Source organism: Syngnathus acus, chromosome 21 (assembly GCF_901709675.1).
Source record: "Syngnathus acus chromosome 21, fSynAcu1.2, whole genome shotgun sequence".
Lineage (NCBI taxonomy): Eukaryota > Metazoa > Chordata > Actinopteri > Syngnathiformes > Syngnathidae > Syngnathus > Syngnathus acus.
Window position 1 is genome coordinate 4,724,505 of NC_051105.1, and position 19,400 is coordinate 4,743,904.

Genomic DNA, 19,400 nt, shown 5'->3' on the forward strand with positions numbered 1-19,400 from the left:
CCGACAAATACCACTGCACAAAATAACTTTACAAGAGCCTTACAGGAGGAGTCCATTTCTCCGCTTCCACTCTTGTATATGGGATTTCCTGTGCAAGTTGGCATTGATCCACGTGTCAGTGAAAATGTCTCGCCAGCCAATCAACTCAGCACAATGAATACACCAAATCTATGCCCCGCAGTCAACTGTCTGCCAGCGCAGCCTGACAATAACTCAATACTCAGCGGGTGACTCTGAGCGAAGCCGCCCTCCACTTCACGATAAGCTGCTGCACTCGCAGAGCCGTACGATCCTAAAGTGTGATTGCAGAAGCCATATTACAGCCGTCATATGCATTGAAAAGTCAACTTGCGAGCCTTGGAGCCAAATGAGAGCGCTGACCTTTTTACCTGGCTATTATCCCGCTGATGTCCATCTGAGAACCGCATGTCTGCCCGACAACCCAATCAGCCAGGGTGAGGTTCAAGTTCAAGGAGGTAATGATGAGATGACTCTCTTGACGCCGACACTCACCCAAGAGTGACTTTGAATGTAATCCACACCACGCTACAAAGTTGGAGAGGCCCACAGCTACGTCTGTTACGGTCATCTGCTAACCAGACAGCCCAATGGGGTTGTTTAAGGAATGATTTGCCTTCCATTTGTCTGTTATGTCTAGCTTTGTCATGGTTACAAAGTCACATCACAACATAAAAAGTGGAGATTTCAACATTTTAACATATTACGATTGCCCACATTGTCCTTTGTGTTGCGCAAACATGGTCACTAAATGACAAATGGAAAGTGAAAAATGAAAATGAAAAAGTGCCAATGACAGAGCTGCCAACCGATTGAAATTTGCTTTCAGAACAATTTGTCTGAATTTTTGCCAAGAACGTTATTGCGGGACCCATTTATCGTACTATATTTCGAAATAGAATTTGGAGAAAACTGTTCAATTACACAACAATCATTATTCTATTATCACATTTTTTTATTTTGATGAATTTATTGCAGCAACCATTTAAAGATGAAAATGTAGTCATAGAAAATTAGATTTTTTTTTTTTACTTCACATGGAATTTATGGTGTTCCAACAGCAATACATCTATTGGTTTTCTGAAACACTTCCTTCCTCTTCATTGTATAGATTTTTTTTTCACATTCTTAAAACTTCTTGTTTTCCAGGGAAGGTGCAAAATATGGAAATGCATTCTATCGGTTATTAATTATTAGTCGTACATTAATAGCTATGACTGTGGACCAGGCTCTCTAAACTCAAGGCATTGTATTGAACAAATTTATATGAATGCGTCCAAGAATAAATCAATGAAAACTTATTAGCATTAAAGTAAGCATTAAGGCTACACAGAATGTATAATTGTGGTTTTCTTTTATCAAACCACAAAAATGAAACAAAAAGGGTGTAATCATTGTTTTCTCACAATCTCTTTGTTGGAACGCCTTTAAAAAAAAAAAAAAAAGATTCGCTTTGTGAGAGAGAAGCCACCATCTGTCGTGTTTCTTTGCTTTGTCTCCTGAAACGTCGCTCACGTGGAACAAAAGATTAGCGGCTTTTTGTTTTCTGCATTGTCATTTGACGTTTGCACGTCAACTGTCGGATTCATATGGTTTTATCTGGTGTAGCGGAACAACAGTTGGCCAATAAGTATCCCAATTAGGGCTGGTCATGTGACTTTCTCACAACTTTTCTGTCTATCTCAGGTTGTCGTGTGTTGCGCCTCACGGCCAGAGTGCTTATATATCTTAATCCTCATTGTTGGCTGGGGCCAGTGCAAAAGCTAAGATTAGCCCACATACACACACATGCACACACACCCACGCCTGCTACAAACTCAGAAATCACGCACGCAGACACACACGGGCCTTGACAAATTGAAGTGACGCGGCGATTACACACAAACACGCTGTGTTGTCTTGAGTGCCATCGGTGCCGAGTGAAACTGAGTGGGAGACATCCCATGGTGTTAAGTGGGGGGCGACTCGCAGCATCTTGGGCACGCTGCGCTACACAAGCACGAGGAGAGCATTCATTCCACGTCCCGTAACAAGTGCTTATTACGTTTGAACTCCGCCAGGCCCGCTATTTCTCACCGTCACACTTGAGCTAAAAAAAGACTTAATCTTTTTTTCGCTTTTGGCCCTTTTTGTCACTCCTTTTAAAGCCAATAAATGGAGCCCCTTGCAAACTCGATGCAAAGTGTGAAAAAAAATTGTGCTTCAGGGAGACAAATATGTAGGGCAGCATGGTATAACATGACATTCATTATAGAATACTAGAAATAAAAAATTATTTTCTCATACACGGGCCAGAGCAGTTTATTTTTTACAAAATACGGTGGGTTGTGGGCTCAAGTAGGCCAAAGTCCATTAATTGCGTGCATAATTAGAATAATACTAATAGTAATTTCCTCCATGACTTAGCTCTTAACTCAATTTACTTGCACAGTACGTATATCAAATCAATACTCCCTTGTTTAAATGAATTGAAATTACATTACTCCAATCCAGCACACCCCGGCCTATTTGATGCTTGCTCTTTTTTTTTTTTTAAATATATATATTAAAAAAAATGGCCTGCAAGGCAAATTATGTGGTACTTTAAATTGCCATTATTTTAAGGATTGTTTTGGGGCAAAAGTAGTGCACTCTGGACAAAATAAATAAGTAAATAATAAATGTATGAATAAATAAATAAATTTACTCGATTGACACAAAATTCATTGATTATCATAAAATGACTCAGGAAAAAAAAGTCTCTAAGGCCCACACAGAAATTTTAACCAGGAGTCTGCCATTTTAGTTTTGATGCAGCCATTTAGGTGAATTACAGGGCTTGCACTTTGAAAGACTCAGACTGGAAAATTTGCTTAAATGAGTCCCACATGAAACTAGGTATACCATTCAAGTCCAATGTTTATTTTTTGTGTGCACCATCTAATGTGAGTAGAATATGGTATCAGAATTTATGATCGTTCTGGACATTCCTTATTACAAAATGGGTGCAAGGGCTGTTTGCTGCTACTTGGTATTTCTATTGACAGGAAAATTATTTTTTTGCAACCCTTACTTACAGTAAATGCTTTAGCCGTAATTGGTACACAATCAGAGTCAGGAGGAACTGTTACTTATTTTGAATCAATATTTGTGTTCTCCCATAATCTTTATTAGTGGCTTCAGGCACAGTCCGAGACCAAAAGACAGCTTTGCATAAAAATTAATGTTGGATGGCATCATATTGCTAGGGGCGCTGAAACATTAACATCTCATCCAGGCGAAGCAACAGATCCTTTCATTTCAAGGCCTATCGCACACACGCGCAGATTGAGAGACTCTGGAAAAAAACGTTGTTAATTCTGTAATCATAAATATCTCATCCCAGGCTTGATTGCGTGCAAGTGACCACTGCAGTTCTCGGCCGATGATGTCATGCCGCAGTGCAAAAAGTTGAGCTTGGGCTTTCGCAACGGCACATCCGCTGCAAATTAATGAGGCTGCACTCGTGTAGCAAGGCTTCAATCAATTTGAACCCTGCCTGATATTGCCTGTAGGGACATGAATTATACATAGTGGCAGAAGGCGGGAAAGGAATCTCAGCCGAGCAACGGGCGATGGTGTGGCTTGGACATGTCCAATTTGACTAGCCTTTTACGTAGTAGCTTTGCTTATAATTCTGGCAATAGTTGCTTTCCAAAGTAAAAGCAAATGTTTTATTTTGCTTCAACGCAAACATAATCAGTATTTCATGAAGGTTGACGGAGAATGAAGAATATTTCCTGATGGAAAGGATTTGGACAATTTTAAAATGAAAAAGGTATCCAAACAATGAATTATCAACAACTATCAATTCATTTAATAATCGATTAGTTGCCGATTGATCGTTGCACCTCTAGTTGCGACCCAAACAAACCCACTATTTCTTTATTCATTTAACACACACACAGATGGCAGCGAGGTCAGCTTTTTGGGCCGCCATGTGTTGTGTGTGTATATTGTGCGTTAGTGTCGCAGTGAGTTTGTAGCGTGCCGTTTGTTGGCCAAGCATGTTTAAATAGATCGTGTTTCTTGAAATTCAAGAACCAAACAATAAAAGCAAGGCATGCTGGCTTAATGAGTCAGAGGAGTGTTACCGTGGTAATGTGCAAATAAGATTTGGAGAGTTTTATCATTGCACGGCTCTGATTCTCATCTTCAAAAGGAAAAAAAAAAGTAGTTGACTTCATCCATCATTAGAATCTTTCCAAATTGGTGTCATTTACGCAGAACAGAGAAGTCAGGAAAAATACAAGCGGTTGTTAATTATGAGCAGTCCTGATCAGCATCTTTCAGAAAATGAGTCGAATCCAATAGTCACCCCTGCGTAGCTATATGAGAGAACCTGGCAAAATAGAATATAGCCACAACTGTGCGTGCTGTTACACAGAGATGGCAATTCACAATCAGTGCCAGCATCAGGCATTATATAAGATACTAGTACTAATATAAAATAGTATAAAATACTTTGATTTCAACACAACAGGCGGGGAGGAATGAGTAGTGCTGCAACTGACGATTCCTTTAATAATGGAGTCATTTGTTGATTATTCAAGGAATGGGATTTCTAAAAAGTTTCCATTTCTTTCTCTTTTCAAAAACAGGACCTGATTTCAAATTGACAGTGCTGAAGAAGCACAAAGAAATTATTTCAAAAGTTACTGGTTAGATCCATAACATGTCAGGATGTTTTTATTTTTATACAACACAAAGCTAATCTGCATTCATGAAGGAACACAGAAATCTGAGAAGACTTTCCATTGAGTGCTTGAAATTCTCCTCATCGCCATCCTCCCGACTACACAGCCCACAGTGGAACCACAATTCAGAGCAGCCTTTACCTTTCCGAAATGGACCGTGGTGATCTGAACTAGTCACTTGCTGGAGATTACACATTTATGATTGCTACCAATGAGTCAACAGCATTGACAACAACAGCCTAACAAATGTATGTACTATGTGAGACAGTTCTGTATGAGGACTAGCGCACACAGCAGACTCTCTGACTCTTTTGTGTCACTCCCACTCGTGTCCTTGTACAGCGTATCTGCTCATTTGTTCCTCTCGCTGAGATGTCAGCAGCGCGTGCAGCTGCTGATTCTCTGACGTTTGCTCTGACAAAAGGGGAAGGAAGGAAGGATGGAAGCTAGGAAAGAAGGAAGGCAGAAAAAAGATGAGAAGGAAGGAAGATAGAAAGGAAGGAAGGAAGGAAGGAAGATAGAAAGGAAGATAGAAAGGAAGATAGAAAGGAAGGAAGGAAGGAAGGAAGGAAGGAAGGAAGGAAGGAAGGAAGGAAGGAAGGAAGGAAGGAAGGAAGGAAGGAAGGAAGGAAGGAAGGAAGGAAGGAAGGAAGGAAGGAAGGAAGGAAAGTGAGTGTGTGTGTGTGTCTGTGTGTGTCTGCGTGTGTGTGAAACATAAATTGTGAAGAAGAAAAAAAGCCACTTAAATGTCCTCTTAAATACAAATAAGCAAAAGTCATTGTAACACATTGTTGTTGATAAGAAGTCTTTTGCTTATCTTACACTTCGTGTGTGCATGAGCGTCTGTGCAACTTGCCAATTGCATGTTTTTGTGTGACATTTGAGGATCTTGATTTAGGATGCTTTTTTTTTTTCCCCCCCCACACTGCTCACCTCCACAAGCCTTGTGGCCAGCCTTGTGCGCTTACCATGTGGCACATGTGTCAGCCATCTGTCTGACACTATGTCAACACAGCCATGATGCTGCCATGCTAAATGTGGCTGTGGTCCCAGCCATCTCCCTCATACACGCCCATCGACGCCTTCTTATCTTTCACCTGCTTTGTATTCATTCACATCACACACCTCTGCTGCTGCACATCACCAAACATCTTTTCGACAGACACGCACTACTTGCAACCCGAGAGGCACACACACGTACATATTGTTAAAATGAATGATTTACCGGCGATATTCTGTCGCTGTCCTTGTCACAGAGGCAACAACACAGCTGTAGCCTGCGCTGCTCTTTCCCCTTTCTCCTATGGTAAATTCAATAATATTGATTTTTTTTTTTATTCCTCTTCTTCTAAGGGTAAAATTAGTTTTAGTAGAATTTTCCTTTGTGGGTGTCAGCATTCAATTGAATGCAATTGTAATTTACAAATGTAAAAAAATAAACGTAAATGTACCATGCCTTGATTTACCACAGTACAGGCTTGTGACTCCTTTTCCTCCAATACTAACATATAATTTTGCCGCAGTGATATCAATCCATAACCCGGCATTCTTGTCAATATGACAAGAGAAGTGAGTCTCAAATAAAGTTATCCAACACACAAATCAATACGTTTGTTTTGCCAAGCGATCTGAAGATTATGTGATTAGTACTCATCATTGCGATGTGATCTGGTACATTATCCCTTTCCAATTATAGCACTGTTACGCAGCAATGTTCTTTACAATATAACAATTGTGATCATAGCGCACATGCTCCCGATACATTGCGAGCGTCGCCTCAAGATGACCAGGATTTAAATAGACGCCTCTTGCCATTCATGTCTAAATTGGTGTGAAAACCAGAAAAGATCTTTAACATTTCTGAAAATCAGCTCGCTTCTGACCTCGTTAGTATTCAAATAGCACAAGTCTTTGGGTTTTGATGTTGTCACAGGCATAAACAATACGACCAAAGTCATCTATCAGTGTTTTGGGGTCTGGGGAGGGGCAATAAAGCAATAATCTGCCCACATGATCACGTGGCGTGGAAAGGTTTACAAGCATAATCTCAAATCGGCCCAATTGGATTGGAGGCCTTTCGAACAATTCAATCGCAAGTGTTTTCCTCTCTCTTTACTCTGTCATGACACATATTTGAATTGTGCCACTTGAGAATTAAAAAGAAAAAAATGAATAGTGGCACATGCAGTGTTAATCCAGCATTAGATGGGTGTGTAAGCAACCGTGCAAAAATTCTGCCATTAACAAAGGGCGAGATTATGAATTAGAAAAAGAGTCGACAATGCGACATCTTAAATGGCTGCTGAGATCTCACGGCTAAATAAAAGTAGCTCTGCAGGAAGCGAGTTGAACAGAGCGAAAAAGTGTAATCTATTACAGCAATTTAGCAGCGGGCCTTCAAGCCAGCTGCCACTGGCGACTGTTGTGAAAATGCTTTCCACTCCCTTTAATCTCACACGAGGCTGCTTTTTATGCATTTGTGTGCGACTTACTTTACTTTTTACTTTTAGGCCCCGTGAGCTTCACGCACACCCTTTGCATGCATAGCACCAAATATTAAACAGTAGTAAATCTTAAGGGTAGCAACATAATAAGATGCTTCTTTTACAGGGGTAACCTGGAGAAAAAAAAATGCATTATCAGCAATATAGCAGAGGACGTCGCATTTATCTGCCCTACCTTTTTAATAGCAAAATGAACAAAGAAGGATTTCTCTGAAACTGTGCACACTTTCACACAGCATGCCTTGGTCGGACAAATGCAGAAGGTATGAGAAGAGACCCTGTTCCACAATTCAGGCAATTGCCATCTACACAGCTCTTGCGATCTCCGCAAAGGCGACTTGGACCCTCGAAGCCCTTACTTGATTAATAAAATACGAGATTAATTTGATTATCGGTTTGTTGTTGATTAATTGTGACACCTCTAGACAAGACAGAGCATGCACTGACCCAACAAACGTAGCGACCAATGATGTTTTCTAGAGGCTTGTTTGGGTGGAAAAAACATTTTGCTGTGTTTTAGGTAAACAAAAGTGTTTGAAAACATGTACACGCCTGACTAATAAATGTAGCGGCCAATGTGTGCATTTTTCATCAGGTACGCTTTGTGGTCTAGAAATTACAGTAAATCAAAGAGGGTCAGCCTCCAAAAAGTATCTTAGGGCAAAAACAAGGTGACAAGCAGACAGAAAGTTAAGTGAACAGAATCACATTCAAAGACTCCTCGCTTGTTATCAAAGATGGGTACAGTTATTTTCATATTTTATGAACCTTAAGAAATAATAAATGATGGTTTATTTTTTGCACAAAAATAACAGTTTGAAAATAAACAGCATCCTCAAATGGATTGTTTGATCACCGCGATTCCTTTGTATCCTACGCTCTCCGACTCTCTCTCTCTCTTGCGGTTTTCAAGCCACTGACCTCACAAAATGATTTTTATGTCAAACCATCAACAGGCCACTAGGCTGTCAGGCCAGAAAGAAAGAGTGCTGACTTGCCCACACAGTACAGCTCATTGTGTGTGTGGGCTATGACCCAATAAAGCCTTCAGTGCATTATGCCACAATCACCCGCACGCACTCCAGGATCTCATGCTGCTGGTTACATTCCCCAGAATAATAACGTGCCCCATTCTTTTCTGACATTACAACTAGCGAGATAGACATCTTCTTAATCAACCAATCGACCGGGGGCTGAGGGCGTCTTTAGGGGTCCCTGAATTCCAAATGTTCATCTCTTGATATTTTGGACAGTTGTATGCTTCCAAATTTGTGGAAAGACCTTTGTCTGATTTTCCATCATGACTGGGTCCCAGTAAGTAAGGTCTATAAAAGCCACCTTTGAGGTTGACAAAGTGGTAAAATTGGACAATAGAAATTGTATCATGATATGAATCTGGCTTATCACGATCATAAAACAATATAATCGAAGAGAGACAATTTGCTAAGCGGCACAGTGTGTTTGCAAGTTTCTGTGATGGGAACGCAGTGTCTGCATTATTCTGTCCTTCCCGAGTGCCCATTCTGCTGTTAAATGAAGTTTACTGTAAGTCTAAACACTAAAAAAAGGTTCCGTTTCAGAAACATGATCAGTGATAATCCGAGCAGTCAATTGGAAATCTTTTTGACGAGTTAACAGAAAATTTGCATTGAATGATATTTCTTCAAATAACCAGTATTCACGCAAAAGCCCAACACATACAGAAAGACAATACTAAAAGGCTAAGCTGTAAAAAGCCAGCTCAATCCCATCCATCCATCCATCCATCCATCCATCCATCCATCCATCCATCCATCCATCCATCCATCCATCCATCCATCCATCCATCCATCCATCCATCCATCCATCCATCCATCCATCCATCCATCCATCCATCCATCCATCCATCCATCCATCCATCTTCTATCCCGCTTGTCCCCACGGGGGTCGCGGGCGTGCTGGAGCCTATCCCAGCAGTCATCGCAACTTTCTTTCCATCTTTTTTTTTTTCTGAATATTTGTATTTATCTCCATTAGTGTATCACACTAAGAGGACAAGGTGAGTATAGCAGGAAGAGCAGGTATTAAGATATTTGTATTTAGAAGACAAGCGTGTCAAGTAACATTCAGAAATAGCCATAGCCTCCCCTTAAATATAAAAAAAGTACTGTGGGTCTTCCAGAATGTGGAGCAGACACGAACGAGTAAGTCACTTCAGTCTCCCTGTGTGGCTTTCACTGTTTGCACACTGTTTCCAGAAGCCAGCTGGCATTTAAGAGTGCCACAAAGGAAATATCTTTTCCCTGTGTCCTATACTGGGTGTTCTTTTCCAGGCAGGGTGTGAGCTGTATCCCAGGTTATGGTGTGTGTTACTAGGCAGTTGGCAGGCAACTGCTTCGAACCCAAAAGGCCTCAATTGAATGATGGCGGCGGGAGGACAAATAAGGAGGAAAGCAATAGTAAGACAGAAAACGGAAAAACTCCAGAGGCTTAATTCTTTCCACTCCAAATGCACCGCCGACAAAAAACAACATTTTACCACAAGGCATGTCTGTAGCCGTGCATTTAAACAGGCAGATAAGAAACTGGGGGCAATTTACTACCAATACTTAAATGGAGGCATATCCTTGTCAATTAACACAAAAGTTGCTGTCACTCCGATTTGCAACACTAAATAAGCGTCTGTCAAAAAGCTATGTGAGGATGTATAGCTCTCAGGCACTTGGGGACAAAGATCTAGTGTCGAGATCGAAAGCATCCGGTTCTCGTAAATTCTTATGCTTACAGTACATAACATAGTGACTGCAGACTCCTCACTACAAAGTCACTTGTCACACCGCTGTGCTTCCGTCACTCTCTCAGCTTTTAGGCCGTTTATATCTGAAAGAATCTCAGACAACGTGGAAATCCTCAGTTATGCAAGAGGAGCGCACTTTGGAGCTCACAAGCGAAAAAGATTAAGCTGGCCAATCTAACAAGAAATGGTGGCACTACCGGTTTGACTTTGTAGCAGAGCTCTTTCGATGAGTAATCTAAACAGTCAAATAAGACCCCGTAGCTGTAGTTGACTTTCCATTACACATGTATGACAGTTAAGCACCATTCGTACAGCGCTTGAACCATGAATTACGCTTACATTTTTTCCTATTAAAAAAAAGGTTGGAACAAGTTCAGGAAACAGATTGTGTCCAACTCTAGGGCTTTGACTGTAACATTGTGTGCCCGGACTGTGTATCTGTTTGTTTTACCGCTGAGAACAGCAAAGTTCTAGCAGGGGTTGTTTGTTCTGGCTTGATGGGAAAGCATAAATATTTTAAGGGGCTAAGTGTGAGATCTCGCTGCTATATCATCTATGTGTAATTGTGCGTGCCGGCAGCAGCCTTTCAGCACATTTTCTCCCACCCTCCAAACCCCAACAGAGTGGCTTAGATTCTATTACACAAGATGCTAGCGCATACACAGGTGCGTGCACATGCACACACATAAGCCCCCCTGCAGGCAACAACACAACATACATGTCCCCCCACAAGGCTCGGGACCCCATTCAGTCACAACGCACTAGCCCAATATTTTCTTTCCTTTTTTTTTTAGCATGTGTGTGTGTGTGTTTGGGGGGGGATTACAAAGTACTTCAATTTTCTAATCTATACATTTTAATAACCCACATCAGGGTTGTTCACAAAATATATAAATAATGCTCATACTGCCGTTAGTCCTGGTGTCATCTGCATTTTTTTTTTATTGTTGTTTTTTTACGGAGAGTACACAAAAAAAATCAGCTGACGAGGCCAGACCGCCTCAGCACTCGTCTACAGTCATCATGCAAATTTTCAGTCAGGCGTAGTAGCATTCAAAGATGCACCAACATTTTGAGTGAATCATCCAAATTGCGCAAGCTTTGTTTACCTAATGGGGCCTAATGGGCCAAAAGCATTATAAAAAAAACTCGAATTTTCACAATTATATTTCAGCTCATTTGTTATTCCCACTTAATGTGGATTCATGATGACGAGGGCAACATCATTTACTCTGTCTTGAGATTTTATTTTAACGAATCTGCTCGTTTTGTTATTTTGTCAGTCCTACACAAAATATTTGTGCAGCAACTAATGATTATTTCAATAATTAACCGATGACTCGAATAAAAACAACATTTTGAAATTTCCAACTCTTTTGTTGAAAATGGAATATTATCTCAAACTGTCAGCGCAGAAAAGTGCACAAACAAGATGCTGCAGGAACATCCCGGAGCTCTTACATAAATTATGAGATGTACAGTTTATACTGTATTTTTTTTTTTACACTGAATGATGGTACCAAAAACAGAAACGCACAACTCTGAAGAGCTTTACATTAAAACATGCAATAACTTGGCGTATTTGATAAGTGTATTTACTTGATTACCGAGTTGAACAACAAAGACAGCAATGACATTTTGCATTAGCCAAACATTTAGCACGGCCACAGTTCACTTGATTGACTAGATGACAGATGAGAAGGAGGAGCCGCTGCCCTTCTCTGTTGTGGTGCAGCGGAAATGAAGCGACAATGTTTGTAGTACCCCCGATCAAATTCATGTGAAAAACGTGAGGTGCAGTGTCTAAAAACACATACGCTATAGAAAGTGGATGGATCGTGATATGTTTTACTACTCCTATGCCAGGAAGTATGCAAACGAAGGCAAATTCCTTGTCCTCTTACTGAAGTAAATCATTTCTGTAGTAATACAGCGCATTAGAAGACAGCGTCTACTGCTAAATCTTCGGTGTGTCCATTGCGATGGCATTCTTGGCTTCATTAGTAGCATGCAGGGACATATGTCAGCTTCATAATCATTTGATGGATTTCTGACGAGTGACGTCAACGTTATGGCAACTGCACGCTAATTGAACCTGGCTGGCTTGCGCGAGAATTAGTGTCACAATTTATCAATGTAAAAAGCCATAATTTGATAAGTGGAGATTTTAGAATCAAGGTGAAGCTTTGCCCCCTACACAATGCTTTTATTTGGGAGAATGAGCCAGGAGACAGCATGGCCCAAAGGTATGGTCCATTGCATCGTCCATAACGTCAATAAGGTGATATGTCAGAGCTGTAAGAACACAACAAACTTCAAAATCCATTTTTAAAGACAATCACCTCACCCAGTTTCTTTAACTGGTAACAAGACACACTGTGGGACATGGCGTGTCATCCATTTCCCAACAGGTTCCAATTATAACGCCTCACAGATCGTGTTACTCTTGTTATAGTGAAAGAGATACAGCTAATCAACACTGTAGGGAAACCAGTGTTTAAAGAAATGTCTCAGACTTTTGATAGGCGGAATTGCCTAAATTCAAACATGAAAAAAAATCCCAAACAATACAATAATAGCACTATCGTCTATTAATAGTTTACCATGTGAAAATACAATTGTAAAAAAATTATCAGCATGACAGTGCTACTATCCAACGATTTTTCAAGGTTATAAATGACACACTGAAATGATTTGTGTAACAACAAAATATGTCACATGAAATAAGAACTGCTCAGTTATCGGAACTGCTTCTCTTTGGACTGTTCATAGTACTAGTGTTTTCTTTCCACATACAAATGGACTGCAATTATGAGTTCACTACTTCGTTAGCGGACAGTAGTGATGTCCTATGGTGCTGATATACAAAGCCAGGTAACCTTGCTGAAGTAGGAATGGAACTTAATGGTAGCTAGGGCCCATCCTTATGCAAACGTGTATCTGAACTGGTGCAGACCAAATACATTACCGATACATTTGATCCTTGGTGGAGGTAAGTAAATGTGGGATTTCCCCACTGGCCCCTAATATAAATATATATATGGTTAAAAAAAACAAAAAAACTGGTGTTCACATTGACTGTGAAGTCTCACTCTGCTTCTCAAGGATAAATACAAGGTGGGGGAGCTGTGGCAGGAAATTGAGTGGTTGACTTGTATTGGAAGGGTACAGGCTATAATTCACTTAAATTAGCCAGAGAACTCTGACGTGTGTTTGTACAACTGGCTTGTATTTGAGTGTTTCTGCTGGCCCGTGTGCTTTGTGGCGGACACATCCAAAAGGTTCTACACAAAAGGCGCTGCTAAGATCCCTTTGGTTCATCACAGGTGTGTGTTTAGGACATCATCTTCAGACTTGCCTAAACATGCAGCGCGGGTCTCATCGGCCTGTCAAACATCTCCAGAAGACCCGCAAGTAGTCACCCGGGCGTTGACTGACTGACTGACTGACTGTCAGGTTTGTGCACCCGAAGCAGGGCATCGTTCGTTTATCCATGTGTCGCTCAAAGCAGGAGCAGACTCAATTCCTGCGCTCATTCAAGCGCCTCTGTTGTGTACAAAAAAAAAGCGAGCGTCTCCCTCGACAGTCTTTCATTCCTCGGCTGGTTTGTAAAACGCTGTGATATCAGCTGCTACTTCCCCCGGTGTCGCGCAGGTACTGTACTGAAGCTTATTTTGCAAAACACAAAGGGTGAGCTCAACGGCTGTGAAAGGGAATGAATGCCTGGAGACGATGGACCGTCAAAAAATAAACACAGCCGTTTATAACCAGTTTGGATTATTAGTCATCCCGGTGGCATCAGCACAGCAGCGAGGGAACGTTTCGAGTTAATTGCACACACAAGTCTAAAAACATGGCAGCGATGTAATTGGGAGCGATGGCTTAAGTATTAAAAGCAGGCCTGCTTTACTAACGCATGTACAATTTAAGAAGTGGTATTTTTACATTCTGACTGCAAAAGCTGCCAACAAAATTACTTAACAGTAGGCGTCTACAACGTGGACAGTATACAATACACACAGACAATGGACAGTAGGGACATGGACATAGAAAATCCATGTACCGTAATTTTCCGACTATAAGTCGCACCGGAGTATAAGTCGCACCAGCCATAAAATGCCCAAAAAAGTGAAAAAAAAACCATATATATGTATATAAATCGCTCCTGAGTATAAGTCGCCCCCCCACCCAAACTATGAAAAAAAAACGCGACTTATAGTCCGAAAATTACGGTAGTATTGAAGTAAGGCTGCCTGCAACTAATGATAATTTTTGCTAATTGGTTTGTTGATATTTTGTCGATGAAAATCGATGAATCGGATTCAGAAGAAACATTTAATTTCCATGCTGTTATTGAAAAACATGTTTCAAATTGACATTCACTGGCATGGTCTGTGTTTTCCAAAGTAAAATGATTTTTTTTACTTAACAGTATGTAACATCTCGTTTTATTATTTATTGATTATTGTTAACTTCGACGTGGCTACTGACGGTGTAGTGGTATACAGTAATCCCTCATTTAACGCGGATAAAGGGGTTCCAAAAACCACCCGCGATAAGTGAAATCCGTGAACACGGTCACCAACAAGAAGTACTTGGCAGGCTAACGAGTTAGCGGAAAGATGCTTATTCGCGATCGTGCTAACACGCGAAAACGGACTCCTACAGAAATGTAAACGAACATTTGGAGCTATACTACATTGTCCTAAAGATTAGACACGTTTCCTCAATATACAAGTTTTATTTTGACTTTTAAATGTTTTTTTAATTTGGAAAAAAAAATCCGCGATGTAGTGAAGCCACGATAAACGGAACGCGAAGTAGCGAGGGATCACTGTACTCGTCTGAATTGGTACAGGCAGCGTGGGTTCGGTTCCCACTCAGTTATAAGTGAGTGTAAATTAAGTGATAAGTGAGTGACGAGTGAAAATTGCGGTCTAGCTCTCTATGTGTGCCTTGCACTACACTCCTGATCACACTTTAGTGCAGTAAATCAGTTGGGAGATGCTCCAGCTCATCATGACCCGGAACTTGAAAAATAAACCAGTACAGAAAACAGATGGACGTTTACCTGTTATCAAGGCTCCGTGTTGACACTTGAAAGTGAAATGTGGGTTGTGTCATGTTTCATGAATGAAAACACAGCCAGATCTGATGTGTCACAGTAAATGCACACAAAATTGGACGCAATATACTACAAGCCAGTGATTCCTAACCAGTGTCATGCCACTCAAGTCCAAATTTATGGCAAATCATTTATATTTATTGATCTATGCCTGCGATATATAGTGATAGGCAGAACACCTTTTGGCTTAAGTCACATTTCTTAACTGTTTTGTGGTTTGTCGTGGAATCTCTTCCGATGGGAAATGATTTTGCTCAATAATGATTGGATTGGGTAACACTGCTGCGGGCATTCAATTGGAATTTGACCTATAGAGCAAATCAAGTCTCCAGATAGCGAACTTTGCCTTCAATACAACGGGGGCGGCAGAAGTGAAACTTCATACTTGTGTCCCGCCTTTCCAGTATTCCCTTACATACATTCATTCAGGCGCCATCCCGCCTCCGTACAGCTGTGACACCACCTCGGAAAGCTGAGAAAATGCCATTTTCTCGACTGTCGCTTGCACCGATCTCGAGCACTTGAGTCGGTTGCAGTGCTCGTGGAAAAGACGTGCAGGAGAATGAGTGTTGGTTGAGATGAACATGAAACGTCACCCCATAAGCATGACCAGATGTGTGCGGCGTGCATGACTCACGGTGGAGCGTGTGAGTGCAGAAAGTTACCAACTGCAATCACGTTGTGCACTGGTGCAAACGTAATGGATCCCTAACCAACGTTGGCAATAAAAGTGGGAATGCAACAACTGTTTCCCGTGACATTTCTTATTGGCGTGTCTCACACATGTACAAGCGAGTTCAGGGGTCGACACGGGAGGGATTAAGGGATCAAACACACCAGCGAGGCTACTATTGATTCAACCACAATGACGCCATGCATGCACAATAATGTTGTGCATATTACAATATGAGCGTTGTATCGGCGCTCCCGCTAATCGGAAAGGCGAAATGGGGGAATATGAGCAGCAATGCAAGCACTTACTTCCCGATCACCTCGCAGAGCTCGTACACATCTTCGAAGAGAATGTCGTCGTCCGCCATAGTCCCAGTTCCACCGGGAAGGTGCAAATCCCAATGCTGGTTAAGACTCCAAACAGTCGGGGGAAAAGGGCCACGACCACCAGGTGACCGTTGACAGGAATGACTGACAAACGTCGCCCGCGCCCAGATGCGGTGTAGTTGTTGGATAATTCCCGGTTAACGTCCGTGGAAGCTCCCCCGACCACCCCCGGCTCCCCCTCTAGAATTCCGCTGCGTCGTTGGGTACGAAGCGGCGCAGGGGGAGCTCGGTAATCCCGGTGTGGGAGACCACTAGTCCGGCCCCGCCTTTCCCAGTTTTCCCGATATGCACACTCCGAAGTGAGAAAGCAAACGACTCAAGCCTCAGCCTTAGAATAAGTCCAGCCGGCAGTTCGCGTCCACTTTAATTTGTGTCCAGGTGGGTTTACGCTGATCTTCACATCCCGAGAAGCCGCCGATTGACAACCTTCGTAACCACCGGGATATGTCTGCACACCGCCGATCACCTCTCCTGCAAAGCCTAAATTGTCCGGGAACAATCTCAAAGCGTCTGGTTGTCTCACATCGCCCTTTCCCTCACTCCACTTCGCCGGGTTTGTGTTTTCTTCCCCACGTCAATGTCTTCCGTTCAGCTCTACGGAGCGTGAATCCAGAAGACCAAGCCCCGCCCACCGCACAAATGCTTCTGAAACTGCTCCCCGTCGTCTTCCATGTTGGCTCAAAAAGGATTCCCAGAGTTCCTTGAGGCCGCGTGAAACAGTTAGAAGCTGAGCCAACATGGCGACGCGACGAACCGGCGTCGGCTAACGATCTGCAGTTTCCTCACGATTTTTTCATTGGTTGGGGAGTCCTAGCGTCGTAGACTTGCAAATAACCTCGCCATTCAAATAAATAATAAATCCTCGTTTTGAGTCTTAGCCATGACTTACTCTGAATGACAGTTTAATAGTTGCCTCTATATGTCACTGGCATATATAAATAAACAAATACATATTTTAAAAACATGCCATTTTTAGATGAATTAAGTGAAATTGGACAACTTCATGCAGCACCCTGATGATCTTTCATGGCACTCTACATGCCATGGCACCCTCAGTTATTAAGGTGACAGTTGAGCAAGTGGTAAAACTGGTTTTCTGAATGAACCATTTATTTGGACCTTAACCAAGAAAGTTGCACAGCAACATTTAACTTCAAAGTCAGTCTATAGTCAGTCTAAGTATGTTTCAATGTGAACCTAAACAAGTTAATTCAAGAGATAAGATTTTTGTAACAAAAGTAAGCCAGTTTAATTGACTGAGCTGCTAACACAAGCATATTTTATACGTGGCAGTTTCATATTTTATGGTCTTCAGTGGGTTCAATACATTGCCAGATGATTGCCTAATTAATCTGGAGTGAATAATTGAACAGTTTGTAAACACAAGATGATGAATTTCTTATTTTATTCATGGAGTAAAACAGATTATTCTATATCGTATATTTATACAAGCCTCGTAGGAGCTATGGTTGGTATTAATATATTGTAAAACACAACTGCCTGTATATTTTTGGATGATGGATGTCAAACTGTTTATATCATCCTCAAAATAATTGTCTCTCTAAGTAGCACTACGATGAGCAACACTGAAGTACCGTTACATATAGTAGGCCCATATGTTCATCAAAAACAAGGAAGTTGTATTTTAAGTAAAAGGTACAATTAATATTTTTGTTAGCCACTGTGCACAATAACAATTTAGTTAAATTGTGTTGCATGTAAAGTTACATAAAAAATGACATTAAAAAATGTCTAGATGACTCATTTCTAATTTTCTATTCCTAAACATTTAACACAACTGAACTGCAACAACAGTACATCAAATTTACTAGAATGACTCGATGCCTAAAGAGCAAGCCTCTATCATCTGTTTTGTGGAAGGCATTTTTTCCACAGGTATGTATAAAATATTAGTGTTGGGTTGTCTTTGAGTAATTGAGCAAAACATAATGGATAGTCTGCTGGTAAGACTACAGCCCACTATTTGATGATCAAATGAGCTCGTCTGCCCGCCATTAATCTCTGCAGCAGAAGAGTCAAGCTAAAGCAATCATCATTGCCTTCTTAGTTAGATAACAGGGAAATTTGCCATCTATCATAGCCTAACAGGTTATAAGGCAAACAGCATCAGTCATCGGAATAACACCCATTGCTTGGCTGGGCTCATTTACAAATTATGCTAGTATGATAGCCAATAAATTAGCTGAACCCTTAATGATTATTTTAGCTCTGTCTGAAATTCCACCACTTTATAAAAAAACGAAAAACAAAAAAAACATGTTGAAATTATGGTTGGCACTTCCTTTGAAATAATTCACTAATAGTGCCATTAGAGAAATGTCAGACTTTTTCCTCCTGGAAACACACAGTCATGGTGAAATGTCCTATACTGGAAGACTCCACTCGATAAAGTGTGTTTTTAGGATGCCAACCCCCTCTTGAGCTTTCCACAGAATCATACATGTCCAAACACTCCCTTTCAACGCACTCCCCAATAGAAGCCCATTTGGCTTAGGAATCACAACAATCAGGGCATCAGAGAAAATCTTATCTCTATCCGGCACACCATTTTCACCTCAGCCAGTGGGCCAATCTGCCCTGGGTGTGTGTGAGTGTGTGTGTGTGTGTGTGTGTGCGGCATCTTGATGTTAGCGGGGCTAGTGTCTCGCAGGAAGTAACATAACCAACCCAACAACTGACCGATGAAATCAAACAAACTGAGCCATATTTACTAACTAAAAAAAACAACAACTCGCCACCCAAGCAACTGACGAAAGAACTAAGTGACAGAGTGAGCGAAAAAAGCCAGACAATGCACAGATTCAACCAACACAACAACCGAGCTGATGAACACGCAAGCAAGATGATTCAATGTGATTTTGTGTTGCACTGCTGTGATTTTGCAGCCTTTGAGGACGGTGTGAGTCAGTGGTGACATCTTAACCTTTCACTAAGACCTATGAGACTCCTCGTGACGCCAAGCGCCGCCCCGAGACGACTGGCGCTCTTTTCTCACTGGCAACGATTTGCCACTTTTACTGGTGTGGATCACAGACCGCTGTCACTGTGGCGTGGGGGCTGGCCCTTGGGAGCACAATCCCAGCAAAATAAGCACATTTTATTGGGCAAATGGGGCAATAAATGCTGCTGCAAGGGTATCCTCATTACAAATGCTTCAAGTGTACCTCTGAAGGTCTTGCTGG

General features: G+C 41.5%; 1 protein-coding gene across 31 annotated transcripts in view; it reads right to left on the reverse strand.

Moving 5' to 3' along the window:
• Nucleotides 1-16,812, reverse strand: part of caska (calcium/calmodulin-dependent serine protein kinase a) — a 60,201-nt gene extending 43,389 nt beyond the window's left edge. For 11 of the 31 annotated variants that reach the window (XM_037239567.1, XM_037239561.1, XM_037239560.1 and 8 more), the window contains exon 1: nucleotides 390-514. In XM_037239567.1, the coding sequence (XP_037095462.1) occupies nucleotides 390-415 (26 nt within the window). In that variant the 5' untranslated portion in view covers nucleotides 416-514. Of the gene's footprint in view, nucleotides 1-381; nucleotides 520-16,119 lie in introns of those variants that run through there. The other 20 variants (XM_037239590.1, XM_037239570.1, XM_037239571.1 and 17 more) reach the window with 6 other exon arrangements.
• Between the last annotated feature and the right edge of the window lie 2,588 nt (nucleotides 16,813-19,400).